At 48.6% G+C, this 22,887-nt stretch overlaps 1 protein-coding gene across 1 annotated transcript; it reads right to left on the bottom strand.

The window, feature by feature from the left end:
• Nucleotides 1-8,953: 8,953 nt before the first annotated feature.
• wu:fa11c10 (protein FAM110B) lies at nucleotides 8,954-20,153 on the bottom strand. The gene is made up of 2 exons (XM_035522243.1): nucleotides 20,043-20,153; nucleotides 8,954-12,831 (listed from the first exon to the last, which is right to left on the bottom strand). Exon 2 carries the CDS (start codon nucleotides 12,203-12,205, stop codon nucleotides 10,838-10,840), a length of 1,368 nt encoding a protein of 455 aa, XP_035378136.1. The 5' UTR covers nucleotides 12,206-12,831; nucleotides 20,043-20,153; the 3' UTR covers nucleotides 8,954-10,837.
• Nucleotides 20,154-22,887: the final 2,734 nt, after the last annotated feature.

Below are 22,887 nucleotides of genomic sequence, written 5' to 3'. Positions count from 1 at the left end.
TACAACAATACATCTATAACATCTATAACAGTACATCTATAACAATACATCTATAACCATACATCTATAACAATACATCTATAACCATATATCTATAACAATACATGTATAACATCTATAACAGTACATCTATAACAATACATCTATAACATCTATAACAATACATGTATAACATCTATAACAATACATCTATAATATCTATAGCAATACATCAATAACAATACATCTATAACCATACATATATTACCATACATCTATAACAATACATCTATTACCATATCTGTCTGATGTAGAGGTGTCTGTATATAAAATGTGAACCATTTAAATTAATCCCATTTTTTATAAATTTTTACAAATTAATTATTTTTATTTAAACCATACAGGTATCCTTAAAACAAACTGTTTGTCAAAAATTACAAACTGACAGCTATACTCACAGTACTTATACATGTTTGAAGCCTTAGTGAATTCAACAGCAAGTAATTTTTTAAATGTTATCTGACAGGACTTCTGCTTTTACTTCTACTTGAGTAACATTTTACCAAGGGTATCTCCAAATTCATCAAGTGTGCTTCGCCTATCACTATTAACATCTCACCAAATGCACGTATTCATTTGTGCAGTAGTGACATAGGTCCATTCAGTTCAACTTCCCTCAGAAGACCTGAACTGAAAGCAGTGACCGCTCCTCACCTGCCACACAACCCCATGACCCCATGACCTCCTACCCAACACGTGAGCAGAACGGGTCCAGCACAAGAGCAGGTGTCTGAATGAAAGGACTTACTGTGAGGGTGTATGCTTGTCCATAAGAGAGGCTCTGTGAACAGGATTACATATCAACATTTGGGACACCCAGCTGCCCATTGGCTCTGAGGCACGCTGTGGTCATTCAGAGCACAGGACACAGGACGCAGTGTGTTTACATGGATGTGTCGACACGGTAAAGGGGCGGGGGGGGGGGGGGGGGGGGGGGGGAATCATGGGAAAGCAGCTGTTCTCTAGAAATGGCCAGTGTTGTGCTGGATTGCTGCAGTCCAGCATTCCAGCTGTTGTGACGGAAGACCCGTTCCTGGGACAAGAAGACCAGTGACAGAGGCTGAGACTGGATCTTTTTCTTAAATCCAAGAGCCAACTGGGAGGGGGAGGGGTGTTGGGAAACAGTGAGAGTTCTGTTCCTGGCTGATTTACCCACCTGTATGTTTGTCGCTTTTGCAACAGCCTCTGTCTCTTACAGCTCAGTCTTAACAGTCAGAAAATGATCATACAGTGGACGAATGAGAAAGAGAAAGAGACAGCGTTTTATGAAAAATTCAGGAGACCCTGGGAAAGGGCTTGTCCCAGCACACCTTGAATTTTTCATAATGCTTTTACAGGACCAGCCTGTGCCTCTCCTCCTGCATGTGAGTCCGGGCTGCAGTGAGACTCGGGGCGGCGACGGACGCAGGAGAGGAGGATAGCAACACGCGCTCCCGTCAGCAGCGTGGTCTGGATGGCACTGCGGCATGGTCACAGGCAAGGGCGTACCGGCCAGATCAGCCTCCTATACCCAGGAATGGAATGCACTTTAGACCCTGTTCCTAAAGCGCTTCTACAGACACTAAACAAATTTCACGGGAGAACAGTAAACACGCTGTAAAGTAAATAATGGTTGCACATCCCACACACATTCAAAACATGTTTTGGTACATTTGAAAACCCTTTTCCATTACAGGAAAATAATCATTGGAACTGCTCGGTGGGCAGGAGGCCGTGCTGAGTCAGCTCTGGGCTGCTTTTCTGACATTGCACCAGCGTTGTGAGGACTTTGAGTGTCCGAGGGCTGGAGGTGTTGAAACAGAGGGGGCAGCACTCTCAGTGTGTGAACAGCAGCCTGACGCAGCCTGCAGCGGGGGGGGAGGTGTGCCAGGGTTCAGACACGTCTAAAGTAACGCGGTCGAGAGATTAGATTTACTCAACGTCATCCTGACGACAGCCCCGGAGCAAGACAACAACCAAAGTCATGTGTGCCACAGGCAGGTGTGTGACTTTTTTTTTTGTGTGTGTGTGTGTGTGTGTGTGGACTGAGCTGGGCTAGTGCAGTTTTCTTTGGTGTAGCATTAGACATTATGGAACAAAAAGTTCCCAGTGTTGAAAAAGACCCTGTGCAATTATTCTGCCATACAAGATGAGTAATGCTGCAATCATCCTCTCACACACATGCATATGCACACACACAATCACACACACACACAAACACACACACTATGCTGATGAAATTCCACACCTCTCCCCACTGTCTGCCTTAGGTTATATGGCTGCTTTCTAAGTGCAGTCTCTTTCTCTCTCCCTGGTACAGCTAGTCTATGAACAACCACAAAAACACAGGCCACAAAGGAACATCCCTGACCCATGCAGGCATGACAGAGTCCAGCTCTAGACTACCCTAGTCACAAACTAAATGACATTGTGCACAATCACAGACAACAGAAAGGACTGATCTACGGAAGATCTACGGATCTACAGAAGAACCCAAACAGTGACTTTAACAAGCCCTGTATAATCTTCTATATTTTAAAACAACGAATAGGAACACTGGCATAGAAACCTGCACTGACCTACACACACACACACACACACACACACACACACACACACACACACACACACACACACACACACACACATTGCAGTCGTAACATGCTGTGTTATGACGTCAGAGGGGCAGGCATGGAGGGTAAGAGGCTGCCCGTTGACAGAAGGAAAACTGACCTTAAACAAACATACACAAGCACACAGACACGCACTCACCCAACACATCACACACACACACACACACACACACACACACACCAGGTAGTCAGTACTTTAGCCAAGGCATGCACACAGGCTGTTGTTTTAGGCTCCTCCTGCTTTCTAAGCATCCTAACCGGCACCTTCACCCCTGAGCCAAAACAGCCTTGGCTTGCTTATCACAGACTTCTGCTTGTGCAACTCTCCATACATCTTAAAGCATCTGACATACAAGGACCTTTCTTAATCCCAACAGGATGTCTGTGGAACGATGAGTGTTCGCTGCTATCCATTAGAGCATTATTAAAACAGAACGTTTCAGAAGTGGCAATTCACCGTTAAAATAACCATCACGAAGTCTCCTACAAGCATTTAGTACATGTGAAAGAATTAGGAGATGGCGGCCTCCAAGACAATGGGGCAAACCCTGCTGAAATACGGTGCAACATCAGAATGTCTCCACAACTTAAAAGCATTTCAAGAGCAAAGCCTATCTTAGTAATGCTCACACTGATCCTGAGCTAAGGTTTTATGTGCCATTTATTGTTTATCCTGCCCTTTCTCTCTGGCCCTTGGCTGTCTCGGAGACGCGGGGACGGGGCCCTGGACTGCAGACCGGGGCAGGTCAGCGTGATGGGCAGGGCCCACAGGCCTCTGCAAGCGGACTCCGGCGGTCCTCTAATCTGCCCCTCCAGTCTTCGCTAATCTATGCCGTAATCCCCTTGTAGTCGCTGATAATAGCGAGCCGTGGGTGGAGTCCAGCGGTTGAGAACAAGTGAGAGAGGAGTCTGGGAGGAAACAAGATCCTGGAGGTTCCAAAGATGTCGACATCATAACATTTCATGAGTTCAAGGTCTGTATAGACGATCTCGTCTCTGAAGTAAAATAATATCAGCCATCTCTCCTCATACATAGAGCTGTTTTGCTTCAGCCTGTATCAGTCCATGTGGCAGCCTGTTCCCTCTGACCAGCTTTGGGAACTCTCTGGAAGCCCCTTTTATAATTCATCCACCCCAGGCCAGCGGATGGGCTGCACTCAGACCTGTGTATTTTTCATGCACCATGCAAACGAGCTGCATTCTAACAAAGGGCCGTGGCTGAACGTGCACACTCACACACTCACCGACGGTCCCTTCACTGCCCTTCCTCGAGCCAGACATATAAAACATATAAACATAGGAACATGCAAACAGCCAGCAAACCTGAACAGAAAACATGTATGATGGACAGATTCATGCAGCCTCCCACACAGCACAAAGGGCGCAAGGGAGAGAGGAGGCGGGGTCAGCACAGCGGCGCACACCATGGGGGACACGCGGGGGACACCCTCGCCCTCTGTAGCCCACACAAGAGGACGCTTGAGCCACACCATCCGTTTAACGGACGTCGGAAAGCTCGCGTCTGCTCTACGGGGAAGAGGTCACCATCCGGCTCAGCTGGCCTTGAGGGAAACCCAGCAGCCAAAGCAGCAAACCAAAGAGCTCAAACAGCACATGCTGTGATAACTCATTATGGGATGTTTTGGGGTTTTTTTCCCCCTGGATAAAAGTCTCTTTTTTCTGTAACACCCCCCCCCCCCCCCCCCCCCCCCCCCCCCCCGCCTGGCATGCTGGAGCAACCCAGTTCGGAGACATTAACGTTTCCTTTTGAAGACGTGTCAGGCAGTGCAGCGTGACAGCCCCCATTAAAAAGCAAGAGAGAGCACAGAGGAGAGGAGGAGGAAGGGTGGATGAAGATGAGAACAACAAATACGCAGGAATATATCTGTTCCATGAGGTGTCCGGGCGGTGAGAGCCCGCGGTATAAATAGCTAAGCTGAATCTGATTTTTTTTAAATCAAGGTGGTCATAAAGTAGCTTCATCTCTCAGTCCGCAGAATACAAAAGCAGATTAGCAGGACAAAGAACGTTTTCGACAGATATGCTCAGACTGAGAGTCAAAAAGGCCGTCTCATTATGCAACACTAATCCTGTAGAAAGAGAATCACAGATGGAAAGAGCTGAAATCAGAACAAACACTTGACAGTATGAGCTAGACACCAGATCAAAAATGGTATATAAAAAAAGAAGAGCTGATTAAGGTAAAGATCAGCAGTTGGTAAGATCTGCAAGGCGTTGATGCTTGTGCATGTGCGTGTGTCCACGAGGCAGGACAGGCTGCTCCAGTGGTAGACTCATCCTCACTCTCTCCACGCATTAGCAGGAGCAGAATGTGGGCTAGCTTCTGCATTTAATTAGAGGAAGGACTTAGCCTTCAGCAGGAAGGATGGAAGAGCAGAGAAAGAGAAGAAGGTGGCAGTGATGATGATGATGGCGATGCCGTGTTTGTGCGGTGAAGGCCCGGTTTGTTAAAGTACGTCTCGCTCTCTTTCAGTAAACCCCCCACCTCCTCATCCTAATGTTTATCTCTCTCTCTCTCTCTCTCTCTCTCTCTCTCTCTCTCTCTCTCTCTCTCTCTCCATGTATGTGTGCATGTCCTTGCGTCTGCCTCTGGCTCTGCCCACAGATCATAAACTGGAAGGACACTCCGGACAGCAGCTGCCTGTGGTTCGGGCCAGAAAGTCCAGTTCATCCCCGTCACACTGTCAGGACAAACAGTGCTGCCATAAAAGCCATAAAGACGTCCCTGAGTCAGCCGAGGTTATCGGGCCGTACCGTAATGGCGCGGCACAGACAGGTGGAGGAAAAGGAAGCGTCAGGAATGTCACGGGGTAAAAGTCAGAATCTTATCGTGTTTAGAACACGCATTCAGAAACACGCACAATTCATTTATTTTGAACTACCCCTCTCTCTCTCTCTCTCTCTCTCTCTCTCTCTCTCATACGTGCATATGCATGTGCACACATAACTATTTATTCAGACCCTCTTATCTAAGAAAATACCTGCTGTCAGTTTGGACCTAGTATCGTTACCTCACATGACAGACCATTAAAAGAGGGTGTCATTGAGCTTATGCATATGTTTATCAGAGTCCATGCAGTACCGTGACATCTAAACGGAGAGCCAAAAAAGTATATACCCAACTAGGGCAGGTGGAGAGAAAGAATTACACAGGAGAACAATGGGAGTAATTAGTGTAGCGAGATCACAACAGTAAGCAAAAGAAGAGGAAAAAAAAACAAAAAACAGCATCTGACTGCAAACAATTTGGACCGAAAATAAACTTGCCCAACTCACAAGCCAGCCAACGCTGGCGAGGCTGAAAATGGCCTCTCCTTTTCATGAGACTCGACAGTGAAACTGACACCCCAGGGAAAGGAGGAGAGGAATGCGGGGGAAAACAGAACTCAGGCATCTCCGTGACATAATACTGAAAATGTAATAAAGGCCGGCAGCCAATTTGTCAATAACCCGACAGTGTTACTGAGAGCTGTGTGGCTGCCAATGTTCCCCTTGCTGTGAGCACAAAGCATAAAGCAGAACTATCAGCATGGCAGGCAGGTGCCACACAGGAAGACGTCCGATGCCACATGAGGTGGTTTTAGGGGTCAGTGTGTGGTTAATGCTCCATTGCCAGACATGCATCAGGGTCATCGGGCATTGATTTGTTGGGTCTGGCCAGTGGGAGAGCCATTTGGAGGACACTGACTAATGCATATCTGATCTATAGTAAGTGCACTAGTGAGTTGGCCAGGAGAAACTATTTTCACTTAATACAGTTTATTTATGATTGCAGATTTATCACAGACATTTTGTTTCAGCTTGCAAACAGAAAGGTGCAATCTTTATCTTCAATACACCACTTGTGGCAGAGAAAAAACACCCTGAACAAATGAATCGGCAGGTGCCAGCCTCCTTCCCTCTTTGGGAAACTGGCTGGGCTTGGCTTTCCACTTCAGCAAGCCACTGGCAGGTATGCAAGTAGTGTGCTGTCTTTAGTGCTCATTCATACGCAGAACGTAATTCTCCACTGCAGTGACAGGACGTTAAGTACACTGGCTTAAAGGTCCTTATCCGTGGATGATACCTCTCGACTATACAGAAAAATGCTCTGAACGTCCTGAGAAACTTCCCGTAGTTAGGAAGTGTGATTATTTACCTTAACAAATATAGCCAAAATACCTGAAAAATGATTGATGATTATATTCCAGTGGATTTACCACAGTACAAATGCATTACAATGTGATATTTGTACAATAAGAGCAGAGAAGTATCCATCAAACTACATTCTGGGATTTTTTTCCCCCTACATGCCAACTAATTCATCCACAAGACAGGATAAGCAGACACCCCTCTGCTCCCCCACCCAACCAGCCACCGGCTCCCTGTACATCTAATCATCAGGATACATCCCCTCGGCCAGTACTGAGTGAGGGTGTCAGGCTGTGACATACATTCTCTGCAACTCGTTCATTCTTCACTGATTTCCATGCGTCTATTGTACAAAGCTTGCATAAACACACTCATCATATTCGCCCACCTTCTCCAAAAAACCACACACCGCAACTATCGTACGTGCCAAGTTTTAGTAAACGATGGTAAAACTTTAAGAAGACAAGAAGCACAGCAGCAGCTAAGTTGCCATAGGCAAGGTGTCATCCAGCAACGCTCCTGATGTGTGGATAGTGAATAGTGCTCTACATTTGCACTGGGATCCTAATATTTGCAATAAGGACTCTGTAGACATATAGGGCTGTACCAGATGTGGTACTGAACAAACAATCTTTAGCACTACAAAAATGTATTTAAAAAAGCGTTATGTTTTTTTTCAGTAGATGTACTCCAGTGTCTCCGGTCCAGTTTGCCTGCAGGAACAGCAGCGCTCAGATGAAGTCATAGTAAAAGACGCCCTACAGTGTCCTCACTGCCCATGGCCACGCCTCTCACCCACTGCAGTGTGTGGGGAGAACTGGCCTGAACTCTCCTTACATTCAACCACCCTCGCAGGGGCGGGTACGGGAACGGGACCAGCGGGACTGCATGAGGAACTCTCCCCTTCTCACCTTTTCCCACACATCCCCAGCCCGCTTTCATCTTTTATGCGCCGATGACATAATCCAGGATGACTAAACCTACTGGCGTGTTGAGAATGCCTGCTTCTCCCTAATAACACTCCCTACGTCCTGGAGGGAATCGCACACCCTCCCTCTCTTCCTCATCCCTCTCCAGTACTGCGCGCCTCACATCACGCCATCCCTCACTGTTCCCGCCTTATCGTTGTGTTCGCTGAAGGCAGGACCTAACTCACAGGTGGCCACGGTGACGGGTCCTCGCTGTCAAACGCACCAGCCTCGTTGAGTCATGCAGTAGTGCCGTATTATTGCACTATCCCTACTGCGGCAGGTTCAAAACCACAAAGCCCCGGGACAGTAACTAACTAACTAGCAGAGTGGCATAACGCAAGTCGTACCAAAGCTCATCACCACGCAGTTATTCCAGCTTTGTGTGTCCACACTAAGGTGAGTATAATGGCCACAAAGGTGTGAGTGTCAGTTCAGGTTAGCAGGTCTGAACAGGTCTGTTTAGGATGCTGATTTATTACAGATGTGTTTGGTGACCTTTAACAGGTTCATGTGTGAATGTGAAGGTTTCTGAGACCATGCACCTAATCGACGGAACACAGAATCACACCCCAGTCTAAGGAAACCATTGGGCAGAAGTAGGAACTGGGAGAGTGCTGGATCAGTCATGGCCGAGCAACATCCTGCAGCACCTGCCTGAGCGGCTCATGCAGCTGTGCTGGCAAAGAGCAGCGCGGGCAGACGGGCAGGACGCCAAGCTAGCGAGAGAAACCCTTGCAGCTCCAGCCAGAATCCCTCCACATCGCTCCGCACAAAACCATGCGATAAGCAAACACTGCTTCAAAGCCAAGGCCGGAGAGTTGGAGGACGGAGAGGAGAAAAGGGGGGGAGGATGGGAACTGATGTCTGGATCCAGCAGGAAGTCAAGGATGTATCCGAAATCCCTTTTAAGACTTCCACAACCGAAAATCAGAGTAAAAGCTTTGGATGAAAGCTACAGGGTTCAGGGTTAAAGTTCAGAAGCTTGTAATAGACTTCCTCTGCACAGCTTTGATGCTTCAAGTGAGAAACGCATTTACGCGTTACATAAACAAGAGAGCCTCATCTATTCCTTCCTTGTAAGACGTGTCGCAGGCTCCAGCGCTGTTTAACTTTTAATGAAAACATGAAAGGGATATTATGAATGTGAATGTGGAAGAAAGATATACGCGAAGGTTTTTCAAAAACAATGCATTTTTATTGACATCTTTAGAAGACATTTTGCATCAGAAATTCACTCTTTCATGTCTTCGTGCTGAACTTCAAAGCACTACCAGACTCAACACATAACCCAAGTCATACTTCATTGTCCACAGAACATGGCTGTGTGTACCTCTTGTTGGGATTTGTGTTGTTAATATTAGCATGTGTGTTGTGTCTGTTCACGAGCATGTTGGTTTTACTACTGTATGTTAAGAGGCTTTAGACCACACTCAAAATCCAAACAGCACTTGAATGTTTGCTCTGCTTTAAAATCAAACTGTGTCAAACAGTTACAAACAACTCAAAATTGCGAGGTGAAAAAAAGGTCTTATATACTTTTTCTCGGTCTGCAAACCTCTATTACATCGGTACTCCCCTTTAAAGAACCATTTGATTTCCGTCGGCCCAGTAAAGCGACACAAGTGTGTTCTTTCCCCCGAGAGTTCCGACCCAGACGTGGTCCTGCCCCCTCAGGCTGTCCTACATCCCTACCGCTTGTGTCCATCTGACTCATGATGCAACCGTCCTGCCAAATTATATATAAACCTGCACAGAGAGAATTAAATGCTGTGAGGCACAAAGTTAACTGAATGCCCTAAACAAACAAAAACAAACAACAAAAACCGTAACAGGACGCTGAACACGTCTGTCGTGAGTGTTGGAATGTTTGTCAGTGCAACTATGCTTTGCTGCAGTGGCTTTCTATACATCATCAAGGAAACATTACTGTACGTAAACGTGTGCATGCTAACCGAGGCTCTCACGTATGCGTAAACATGTGTATGTTAACAGAAGCTCTTACGTGTACGTAAACCTTTGCTTGCTAACGGAACCTCTCAGGTGTACCTAAACATGTGCATGCCAACGGAAGCTCTCGCTTGCAGATATGGAAATCAGTGAGAGTTCCTTCACAGTATCATCGAATCTCGCGGCCCACTGCGGCCGCGTCTCAACACTCCCTCCTGTCTCTTCGGCACGCTCACACGCGGCAGATCACCGGCACAGAGGTGTGTGCGCACAGAGAAGGCAGGTCTCTGTGTGTGAACGGTCCTCTGAGCGCATGCATCTGGGTTTGTCTGACCGCGGTCCCTGAGCCCCCTACCCACGAGGGCTGTACTCTGGCTTCTCACACTTCGCCACGGCACTCGGCCACCTTCAAACTGCTGTGAGTCATTCCCTGATTCGGACTGTAGAATTACAAATTCACCTTCTGAACAGTACCGGGCCAGTTGTCAATCCCAAGCCCCTGCTATTGTTCTGGCAAGTGAGATCAATACAGCCACTGTTCTCACATTGCATTGCTAGTTGATATAAAGACTATGTAGCTAAACAGCACCATTACAGCAGATCTACTGCTGTCATCATCATCATCATCATCATCATCATCGTCAGCATCATCAATTCAGTTACTCTCACAAGGATATTAATATCCATTTTAATTATTGCTTTATTGCTGACTTTCATTTTTAAAGTCAGTGTGCAGAATGTCTAAAGCTCTGTCTGGTCTGCTGTATCCTTCTCTTCCTTTGAGGTAAATTGTCACTACAGCTCAAAAGATGTAGCAGACTGGTAAGCTTCAAAAACAGAGGGAAAAAGCAAGAAATTTAAACCGGTGTAACACAAGTGAGATGTACAAGAACCAGCATTATTGTACTTAGTGTAAGGCAAATAAAAATTGTACATATTAAACACAAATGTAGAATAAAAATATATATCAGGTCAAAAAAGAAAGTCTCAAGTCTCAAAAAACATAAATATATTGCATGTAAAAGGAGAAACAGTATGGGACATGCTCGATCATGTCTCTGCCCCCTAACTTCCTTCTCAGTTGTGTTTTGGCGCTTCAGAGAGTGCAACAGGTGTTCACACGTTGGAGACATTTTGCGAGTCCCGCGCCTGTCGGATGCCGTACAGCCACTTGATAACACGTGCATTCCTCTCAATGATCGAGATGCCATAAGGCACACGCCCGCTGGGCTGGGCAGGGCCATCTTCATCTTCGTCATCATCGTCCTCCTCCTCCCGGGGGGCCTGGCCATTGTCTCCACACTCAGAGCTGGGTGCGCTGACGCTGCGCAGCTTGGAGACGGAGATGATGTCAGAGCTGGCGCGGGCAAAGTGCTCCACTCCACCCATGCCCTCCACCTCGTCGGGGTCCAGGCCGCAGTAGTTGAAGAAGCGCTCCAGGTCGGCGGTGGCGCGCGAGTAACGGTCGCTCAGGTCCGACTTAGAGCGGTGTAGCGAGGGGTGGCGGCGTGACGAGCCGGGCCGTGACCCCCGTGAGCTCGCTGACGACAGGCGGGTGAAGGCAGGGGAGGGCGGGGGTAGTAAACCCGCCCGCAGCACCAGGGGACTGGGCGGCAGCCGGGGCGATGGCGAGCGGGTGGGGAGGGAGGGGGGCCGGGAGGCTGTAGCGGCTAGAGATGGAGCCTGGGGGTGTGCGATCTGCCTGGGCTTGAGCTGGGGCTGCAGCGGCATCCTCTGGGGCTGCAGGGGCGTCCTCTGGGGCTTCCGCACCTCTGCATGCGGCCGCACGTCCACCCGCCGGACCGCCACGGAGTTGGGGCTGGCGTAAGTGCCCGCCGCGGGGAGCCGGGGTGCTCTGGCCGGGACGGGCGGTGGCCGGCGGCCGGCCTCTGGAGCAGGGGGAGGTGGATGGAGGCGAGAAGTAGCGGAGGAGGAGTCTGGCGCCGGCAGCAGGTGTCCCTTAAAGCTGAAACCCTGCAGAGGCGCCGTCGTCTGTCCGCTCCCCACACTCCTCCCCCCGGATGAGGGCAAGGAGGCTGAGGGCGAGGAGGGAGCGGGGGACGACAGCTGGGGCCCGTCTGGGATGTTGATGAGGTTGTTGAGGACCTCCAGGTTGAGCTGTGGGCCCCTCCGAGGGCCCTGCAATCCGCCCCCTCCGTTCTCGCTGTCCGACGGCCTGCGGGGGACCTTCCGGGCCGGCGGGGCACTGATCCGGCACTGCAGCGCCATGCCAGGCGATAGCAATGGCTTGCGGATGACGGGCGGCTTGACAGGCTCCTGCCTGGTGAGCGCCACCTGCTGGCTTTTCACGTACTTGGCCTTGTCGGCCTCGAGGCGCTCCACCGCGCTCAGCTTCCGGACCGCAGGCTCAGGGGCCCTGCGAAAGTACCCTGGCCCCTTGTTCAGGATTCGGAAAGGCATGGCTGAGGTGAAAGGACCCCCTGCCAAACGCCCATCTGAGGGACGAAGGGTCTCCACCGGCATGACGGCTTAGGTCAGCGATGACGGCAGTGGGCTCAATGAAAGTGGGGTGAAACGGAGGCTAACGGTCAGTGTCTTTTGAGCTTGCCGGTGTCCAGCGGCCCAGAAAAGTCTTTTGTACTCACGCTTTTCTTGCAGTTCCCTTTGCCTGTGACTCTTAAGCTCCTCTCGCACCCCTGAGGGGCCCCTCTACCCCCTCTAACTTTACCAGCCGGGCAAAACTCCCCTGCTGATGCTCCTCTTTTCTGGACGCGCTCCCCTCGTCTTTTATCCCCACACTTGCCCGTGCAGCTCACTGAATGGAGGTTTGTGGGAGGGGGTCACCAGAGGTTGCATTCCACGTCGGCCCAGCTCAGTGCCCCGCTGTGGCGAGGGCAGACGCTGAAGTGAGCGCCGGGCTCGCGCTCTGCTGCGACGCGGGCACCAGCCAAGGAACCAAGTGGAGCCGGCAGGACACGGAGACTCTGGACACGGAGACTCCTCCCGCCCTCTCTCTCTCTCTCTCTCTCTCTCTCTCTCTCTCTCTCTCTCTCTCTCCCCCACACACACACACAAACACACACCGGGTGGCTCCACAAACTCTTCAGAAACTCGTATTCCTAAGATTCTCCTCTTTGGGCTGAGTTCTCCTGGAACAGAAAGAGGGAAATGAGGATAAGAAAGAGAAAGAACTCCCTCAGCTCCACACATATAAAGCACACTGGAGCACTGGGGAACAAACGGGGCAGACACTTGGTTTTAATGCACTGCCTGACTCCTCCTCTGGCACTCTCTGAGCCTCCAGATGCCGTCTGGCCAAACAGCCAATCAGCAGCGGGAAAGGAGCTCAGAGCGTATAAGAGAAGAAAGGAAGGGAGAAATGCACTCTGATTGGTTGACACCAGAAGCTCTGACCAATTGTTCCCTTCCCCCTGCACACAACAAACACGCCTACTGAATTTTCATTCAAATGAAATTATTTGAAAGACAACAAAAAAGAAAAAGAAAATAGAACAGCTGCAATATTTTACATTCAGTTGCATCAAACACAGCAGGGCTTTATATCAGGGGGGAGACACTTTAATCTCCTCCTCTCCCCCATTTGGGCAGTATTCTTCTGCACATAAAAGGCTTGCACTGTCCATGTACAGCAAATTACAGGCAGATTATGGTTTATACGCTTGGCCCAGGCCTATTAACATCGCTCACGGCCATCACTTCTGACTCACACAGTTCAAAACTTAAGATTCACCCTAGACAAGGACCAGACCACTTTGGCTGCTCAACACCAATAAACTGAGATTTTGTCACAACTTTGGAATTACCCATGGTCTCTTGCGAGTTGTGAGGCAAATTTGCTTTATTCCTCTCTATCACCCACCTTTTTTTAGCACTACCGAGGATTTTAGTTATATGACAGAAGACTCCCAGAGGGTTGCTGCTTGTCCTTCTTCATCCTCATCATCATATTCAATTTTTAATTAATCGTTTTATGTCCAGCTGTGTCTATGAAACTGTGTGCCTGTTAACCCCCCAGAACATTTTCAGTAGAAAGAGACAGAATTCCAAACTGTGTTTTATCTGAAATCCTAAACATTGCCATGATAGGAAAGGTAGGAAAGAAATGCATGAAGGGGACACACTGGAGTGAATGCATGAAGGGGACACACTGGAGTGAAGGCATGAAGGGGACACACTGGAGTGAATGCATGAAGGGGACACACTGGAGTGAAGGCATGAAGGAGACACACTGGAGTGAAGGCATGAAGGAGACACACTGGAGTGAATGCATGAAGGGGACACACTGGAGTGAAGGCATGAAGGGGACACACTGGAGTGAATGCATGAAGGGGACACACTGGAGTGAATGCATGAAGGAGACACACTGGAGTGAAGGCATGAAGGAGACACACTGGAGTGAATGCATGAAGGGGACACACTGGAGTGAAGGCATGAAGGGGACACACTGGAGTGAAGGCATGAAGGGGACACACTGGAGTGAATGCATGAAGGAGACACACTGGAGTGAAGGCATGAAGGAGACACACTGGAGTGAATGCATGAAGGGGACACACTGGAGTGAAGGCATGAAGGGGACACACTGGAGTGAATGCATGAAGGGGACACACTGGAGTGAATGCATGAAGGAGACACACTGGAGTGAAGGCATGAAGGAGACACACTGGAGTGAATGCATGAAGGGGACACACTGGAGTGAAGGCATGAAGGGGACACACTGGAGTGAAGGCATGAAGGGGACACACTGGAGTGAATGCATGAAGGAGACACACTGGAGTGAAGGCATGAAGGAGACACACTGGAGTGAATGCATGAAGGGGACACACTGGAGTGAAGGCATGAAGGGGACACACTGGAGTGAATGCATGAAGGGGACACACTGGAGTGAATGCATGAAGGGGACACACTGGAGTGAAGGCATGAAGGGGACACACTGGAGTGAAGGCATGAAGGGGACACACTGGAGTGAAGGCATGAAGGGGACACACTGGAGTGAAGGCATGAAGGGGACACACTGGAGTGAAGGCATGAAGGGGACACACTGGAGTGAATGCATGAAGGGGACACACTGGAGTGAAGGCATGAAGGGGACACACTGGAGTGAAGGCATGAAGGGGACACACTGGAGTGAAGGCATGAAGGGGACACACTGGAGTGAAGGCATGAAGGGGACACACTGGAGTGAAGGCATGAAGGGGACACACTGGAGTGAAGGCATGGTAGGCAGTGCTGTGGAGTGATCCCAAAAAGAACGATCATTATGATTAACGTGTTGGAGTCCAGATGTCCATTAAAATGGCCCATGGGGGCCACTGTTGTTGTAACCTGAAATGGCAGAATGCCACTTTTTGCAGAACATGTATAGTATTAAATTCAAATAAACTGTGGATCTGTAGCCACATATAAACAGAGCTGGGCTCTTCTAATGGAAACCATGAAAGACTATGTGTGGTACTGGAAAGATCTGTTTATTTACCACGTTTATTAATACATCATGCATGCATGTGTTATTCTACTCTTTAGGAAACCTACAGGCAAAGTAATAAATAAATGTACATCCAGGTGAAATTCTGTGGTGCTGTTTAAGTGACACACCCCCATAAATGTTCAGCTGTTGCCCAGTGCCAGGGCTTTTAATAGTAGGCACAGTTGCTCAGCATCCATCCAGGCTAGAAGTTCTGAGAGGTACCCAGTCCATGGCCTTAGCCATGAAACCAAAACACCCACATGGCGCTTCATGGTCCCCAACATGGAACACTTACACACCCACAGAGAATATGGCAGAAGCAAGAGCCAAGGAGTGTTCAGAAACACACACGCAAGCACACACACACACACAAACCCCCCCCACAAAAGCCTAATAGTTCAGTCTTTAGTTTACAGTTACACAACACAGCTGTTCTGGGCTATTTTCCTCCTCTGTATTGTCCTCAACCCACTTCATTCCCTGCTTTTATTCAAGAGCTTTGCTTTCAGGCACTGTACCTCCCCCACTGCACATACTCCTTATTGTGCAATATGTACCTGAGTCACTGCTTCTCCTAAGCCCATGAGTACTACTGGAGGTACAGGTCAGGTCAGACACTCACTACAGAGTGAGTCAGGCAAGCACAGATGCATACGCTTGAACCTTACGGAAGTGCTCTATGATATCATAGGCACGAGTGGAACAGTTTTGTCACGAGCGCACGCATGTAAATCTTTAAAAAGTACAAACTTCCTCTTAACATCCGCAACTTATCCCCATGGTAATGAGCTGCATAGACATGCACTGTTCCTCTGTTTAAACAGGACAAAACAACCTGATGTTTGCAAGAATGAAAACTAGTACTGTGGGTGAATGTGAGCTGGGAAACTGGGAAAATGTGATGCTCCCAGCACTGGTCCCTTAAACCACCACTAACAACAGTGGGAGACTGTGGGTCAGATCCACCAGTCTAAGGCTGGAGAGTGGGAAAAAAAATGACAACACACATTCCAGCTGGGGAAAAAAACCCCGACATGCTGTAATTACAGGGGCAATTCTGTGACTGGAAGCAATTTGGTGCTTTTACAATATCTATCCATTACTGCCTGGGGTAGAACAGGGCTGACACATGTGAAGGAGAGGAAGCATTCAAAGAGACACGGAAGATCAAATGAAAGGAAAAAGAGCAGAAAAATGTGAAATAGAAAGGAGAGGAGAGAAGGGGGGAGTGTGTGTGTGTGTGTGTGAGAGAGAGAGAGAGAGAAAGAGAGAGAGAGAGAGTGAGAGAGAGGAAAATTACTACACATGGGTTGTCTTTACAATGCACAGAGGAATTCCTGGAGATAACCCCTCCTAAATGACAAGGAGTATAAATAAACAGTCAGTGGCCCACAGAAGCCAGGCATGGACCACTGATGAGAGGTTTCTTGAGGTCAGAGAAAGTGAGAGAGGTTAATTTGAAGTGGATGGGGGGGGGGGGGGGGGGAGTTACAAACAAGTGAGTCACAGTGCTATCTGGACCCTGGTAGTCCTGCTCACGGGAGCCTGTAGACAGGCGCTCCTTGCCCTGCTGGGCTCTTCACTAAATAAACACAACTGCCGCCAGCTGGGAGAGATCCAGACTACCTCTGCGAAACAGGCCACGTGATCTCAGGGCTTCGTGCTGGAAGGCATGGCAGGTCAACGCGGAGGCGACGAGCAACGTGTAAATTAACCTCAGGTGGAATCTGAAACTGCCCTGCAGACCCAGATAATGGGACCTTACAACCTCACGGAGGCGCAAACAGAAACTCTATCAGTCCCACCACCTGCAAGACCAGTGATAAGGCTCTGTGATAAGGACAGAGTCCACCCCCCCGGGGGTCTTTATGTGATACTACGGACCCGAAGATCGTCCGTTATCCACCTCCTGTGTTTGCACTGTGGGGCCTTCTGAGCTATTCTATGCTTTCAGGTTTAGTCGGTTTCAAGTAAAAATGGGAATGGATTCCCTCTGTGGTGGTGGTTCAAGTAAGTGTTCTAGAGCAAAGACACCACGACACTGGTTCAAGGCAGCATGTCCCTGAAAACGGAGCGAAAAGACACTGCGCTATCGCAGCAGACCCTGTTCCATCAACTTGAGTTCTGCACACGTCTCGGTCTTCTACATTTTCACTGTGTAACTGGGTGGAGTGTAATATAACTTGCAATAAGGTGCAACCACAGTGCCCATGCAGTGCTATCAAAACCGCCTCCTACTGTTGGAAGTCCAGGCTGTGGAACCCCTGAAAGACCCCAGCATTAAGCACTGTCTAATGTGTCAGGCTCAGTGAGAGCTGATCAGAAGCTGTCCCTCAGGAGGCCCTCCAGCTGTTACTGAGCCGTTGGAGAAACAACTCATAGTACTCACACCGCTACCATGACAATCAGTCCCTGAAGACTCAAACAGTCAGCCAGAATCAACCTTGCTGAGTTCTTGGTCCATATCTACTGCAGTCCCCTATCTGTGAACGAAGGAGGGGTGGGTGGGTGGGTGGGGCAGGCTGGGATGGGGGTTATAAAGAGCTCTAAATGGCCCCATTCTCACATTCCACAATGTAAGGCAGGACAATACAGATGCTTCTAACACCCACAGCAGGACAAAGTCAACTCTGAGCTCAGAGCCAACAGAGCGTCAGAGAGTCGTATAGTGCCAGAGAGCCCTGCTCCTCATCAAGCACCCAGTGATCCTGAGCCATCAGGACATTCTCAATATTCACCTCCCCATTCACAATTATGTTTGGTATACTTGCACTGCCAAAGAAGAGAGTGCCAGCCATTAATCTCTCTGTATGCCAAACGAGGACATCAGCATAACTGTGTGTGTGTGTGTAAGGCCAAAGATTCAACTGCAAATTTGCACGTCATTGGGTGAGGGGCAGAGGAGGGGAGTAAGGGCAGAAAGCACAGCCATGGAGTTCCCCCCCCATTATTGGATTGTAACAATATAATCTAATAAGAGCAGATGGTGCAGGTGCATGCTGCACCCATAACAAAGCCCCTCCTCTTGACAAACTGCCACTTACAGGCATCTGTCCAAATTAGAGAAGGAGAAAACATTACTCAGGGCCTCCAAAACCCAATAACGAGAAAGACGTCCTGGAATATTGGGATGAGTAAGAAGAGCATGTTGAAGCTCTGGTGCTGTGCTGATTGTGCTGATATGAAGCAGCCCAAAGCCCTTCCCACAGCCTGGCCCACTGCTCCGCGGCCGCACATTCCTGTCATTCTCTTTCCCATCACGCGCCGCCGAGCCCTCTCACTGAGCTTGGAGACAACACAGCATATTCAGGGCCCTGCAGGGCCCAGCCAGACCACGGCCTCACACTTCGTCAGGGTGCTAATGTAACCTGGAGGCCGCCGGGATTAGACAACGGATGTTCAGGCGGACACCTCAGACCTCGGTGATCCATCAGTGGGCAGTTAGGGAACTAAGAGTTCCCCTGGGTCAGGCTGTTATGTTCTTATTGTTGTTTTTAGGGCAGGTCACCAAGGTGGCTGGGGGTCAGTGTGAACTTTGAACTATAAAACACCATCGGCACAGATCTCTTCTTATCACCTTAGCAACCAGGCAGACTGAGCGTCAGCAGCAGAAAATGACACAGTCCCTAGTGAGGTATTGATCATGCAGTACAGCGGCCAACCTTCTAATCATTTTATTAGTTATAACCATAGTGACCTTGCCCGTCTTGGCCACGGCCATGAGACACATGGCTCTGGGTTGCACACACAGGAGGACAGCTGATGCTTGTTCATGTGCTATTCAAAACCAGCTAGGGTTAGAAATATGCAAGACGAAGTATTTTATATATATATAACACTTACACACATGTACATGCACACACTTGCAGATATAATGACAGAGCCAAGCCGCCTAATGTCACAGCTGCCTCTCATTCCCAGTCTCTCTCTCTCTCTCTCTCTCTCTCTTTCTCATACACACACACACACACACACACACACACACACACACACACACACATACACACAGGAACAAACACTAACAAACAACTATATGCCATAATACCAATAACAAAACATGAGAGACAGAAATAGTCAAAAGCTCTCAAACCATAAAGTCGCCCCGATTAGCTCTAAACTGTTTACTCAGCATCTAATGGCTGACCCTGGAATGTCAATCACAGTGATCCTTAGACAAGGAGGCCAGTGCCCCGGTAACAGAGGAGGCATCTGTCTGTTTTCCTATCCACGTGAGCAGGATATGCCAGCACACACACACACACACACACAGTTCCCCACTTCTGACTCATTTGTTGGTTATTGTTGACACTCATCTGGGAGAACCACTCACAGAGCCTAAGTACTTAGCAATATGAGCACAAAGCATCTATAAATGAGAAAGGCTAATCTGATGTACAAGAGCTTCTTATACCTAACGGCATGCTAATAAATCCACCAATATTACCAAGGCCTGTTTATGAAAGCAACATATGAAAATTCCAAGGGCAGACTGTGGTTAAGAAATGGGCTTTTGTCACCTCTGACACAAAGTGGGGTTTAATGAGCAATAGCTTATGCTCACTTATCAAGTGGTAACGCACCCCTCAACGGTTCAGCACAGGCACTCATTAACATTCCGGGAATGATGTCAATTACTAAAAGATTTATGCACTCTGCTCCAAATAACAGCAGGCAGTTCAAGACTAAAGCGGAATGGTAGGCTACTTCTATCTTTAGTGCAAAAAGAAAAAACAAAACACTGGGCAAATTTTAAACTAAAAAAGTCAGCATACAGTTACGTGAAAGATTACTTCACAAGCCCTTTACACTCCCTCAAACAACAGTCTTACATAAGACCATAGATCTCTAATAAGCCATTTCTGTGCAGAAGCTTACCAAAGGAGGTGTGACGAGTTGTCAAGCAAGACAAAAAAGAGCTCAGAAACAAATGCTGAGAGTCCTTTTGAGAGAAGACGCCGGCTCAGAAACTAGTGTCAGCCTGAAGAAGCGAAGCGTGTGTGAGGGAGTCCTTGTGTGCAAGTGAGCTCTCAACTCAAATACTCCTCCCCTCCTCTGCCTGGCCCCACCCACCATGTCCAATCAGCATGGCTGTTGAAGTGCAGACAGGAAGACTGCTTCTCAGGAGGCACATGGCCAGAGTAATACACAATAACGTGTGTACAGATGTACGTTACAACCCCCCCGAGCACCTTCACCTTATTCCACCTCAGTGTTACTGCTGAGGAAGTGATTCAACGCATTCAGTCTGCTTCATCAAAGAGCCGGGGGAAGAGTCACAAAAACACATCACCACCAGGGTTGCTATTAGGATATCCTGCTATTAGGCAAGCTGGTCTCCCCATGGAATTAACCGAGCAAGAATGAAAAGAACTATCTCCGTTGCCTACATATGCATATGTGTGTGTGTGTGCGTTTCCATTTTTAGAGCCAGCCCCACAGCAAGCATTAGCCTTCTACAGTGCTCCTGCACTCTGCGGTGCCCAGTATGGGCAGCCAAGTTGGTGGTGGAGCTGGGAGGGGAGGAGCAGATGGACTTCACACGATGTTCTTCTCGACTCTCCTGTTTTTTGTCAATTAAATGACTGCCATTAGGATTATCACTTCTGAGCCGGAATATCATTTCTGAAAGAAACGGTCATCTGTGCCTGTCTGGGCTGGGCTGGACAACTCTAGTTAAAGAAATCTGCTCAATGAGAAGATGGGGATGTACCATCCAGGCGGCACTGGTCACTCAGACACTTAATCCTGCAGTGCTCCGCTCTGGCCTACAGCCTTTGAAACCCACACCACCAGCGCCAGGGGCCCATACCCGTGCAAAACAATAAGCTCCAACCATACAGAATTGAAGCGCGGTGTCTACGGTAATGCATCTCCACGGGAACGGCTGCAATTCCGTCCCTGGCCAGGCCAGCGGGCCCGCGGCTGCCTGCTTCCGCCTGTGTCCAGAGCCTGAGCGCAGCGGAGCATTCCATGCGTGCCTCAGAGCAGTGATCCGCACAGCGGGAAGAACAGAGAGAGTGGACACAGCAGCAGGGCTCAGATTCATGAAATCAACGTGTTATGTAGCAGGAAGGCGCATGTTAACGGAGGACACTACACTTCTCTGAGATGATGTTTTCTTCTTCAGTTCTCCTGAGGCCAGCCTTGTGGTATGAGACTTCATAACATGAGCTGAGCATGGAGCTTAGTGCAAGCTCTCTAAGCGGGAGGATAAGCTTTACTGACCTCTGAACTCTCACCTTCCTCATTTCCAGGCTGTAATTTCATCCGCGCACAAACTGCTAAGACGTCTGTAGAGCCAGTGATGTTGTGAGAGGTAGCCGTCTGTCACTAGCTTGCTGCCCCCGGAGCCAGCAGCAAGGAGGTACCCCGGCATTCATCTCAGATGGGCTGGAGTGGCAGCCTTTTTAAACGAGGGGGATTACAGAGAGAAAGTGCTGGGTGCAGGATTACCGCTAGAGCCCATCTTTCATAAGGAAGATAACAGGCCTTGCTTTAGGCTCTGTCGTGCACACGCACATGTGAGGCAGCCATACGCACACAGACACAGCCTCACAGACACGGACACAAACACACACATTTGATTCAAATTTGGACATCTCTCCGTATGCAAGTCCTGTTCCAAATAGGCATGTTGAGGCAGGTTTTCATACTTCTAGATCAGCTTTCCCACACCCAGCATTCAGTCACACTTGCCCATAAGCAGACTCTGCACACACCAGGAAGACTCACCACAAAATGATGAATAGTTGGTGACTCATCTGCACTGACAGCTCACGTAGGCAGCTACAAATGAAATGCTATGTAAATTGTCACTGGAATCACATAGTTTATAGCATGCCTAAAAGGTATATTTCTCTTAAGGTTAAAAAAATATATACAGCAGACTGCAGGTGAACCACCACACCCACACACAAAACCACACCCAGACACCCAGCCACACATTTCTGGACGCATGTTGCCTTATGCCTTATATGTAACATAGGTATTACATAATTGTAACTATTGTAATTACCTATATGTAATAATATGATTTTAGCCAAAAACGTAATTCTAAATCTCTAACATTGACCTCAGGAGCAAAAATTTAAGCTTAAAAACAAATACACATACATACCCACCCAAACACACACAAGAAAATAACGAAGTCAGGTATGCACGCACAGGGAAAATATGAGCGTACTCTTAGTCACAGTTCTGCAGCTCTGTAAGAAGAGAGGTGCTCAAATGTGCTCACACTGGAAGCATTGCCCTCTGGGTAGGAGCAGAGTGGAGTAGGCTTCTAGGACTGCACGGTTTGTCTTGGGAGGACATTGCAGAAAAGAGGCTTGCTGCTAACATTCCACAAATCCTGTCAAGGAAACCTCAAGACTGCGGGGAGCACAGAGCGTGCATGCAGCACGCGTGCGCGCCTGTGTGTGTGTCTGACGGAGAAAAATGCATATGAAGGAAATAACTGTGCGGTTTCAGTATACATTCCATGGCTGAAAAAGTTCCGTGTGGCAGTTAAGGCATAACCCGTGTGGTAGGAGAAAGTATAGTCAGCATGTCAACAGGGTCATTCACATGAAACGTGTCACGTTCATGTCCGTGTTGTACTTAGCAGTGGCTGTTAGGTCTGAGTAATGCATGTTCTGCTCTGGAGAGGCCAGCAGATGCTGTCAGCGGCAAGTCACCCTCCCGTTTATCAAAGAGGCATTTATCTGTGCCGCGTTTACAA

Source organism: Electrophorus electricus, chromosome 24 (assembly GCF_013358815.1).
Source record: "Electrophorus electricus isolate fEleEle1 chromosome 24, fEleEle1.pri, whole genome shotgun sequence".
In the NCBI taxonomy this organism is placed as follows: domain Eukaryota; kingdom Metazoa; phylum Chordata; class Actinopteri; order Gymnotiformes; family Gymnotidae; genus Electrophorus; species Electrophorus electricus.
The sequence above is the reverse complement of the archived record's forward strand: the minus strand, read 5'-3'. Positions and strand labels throughout refer to the sequence as shown.

What these genes read in the sequence shown, in the direction of transcription:
- wu:fa11c10 (XM_035522243.1), bottom strand. Translation starts at nt 12,205, where the DNA reads ATGCCGGTGGAGACCCTTCGTCCCTCAGATGGGCGTTTGGCAGGGGGT.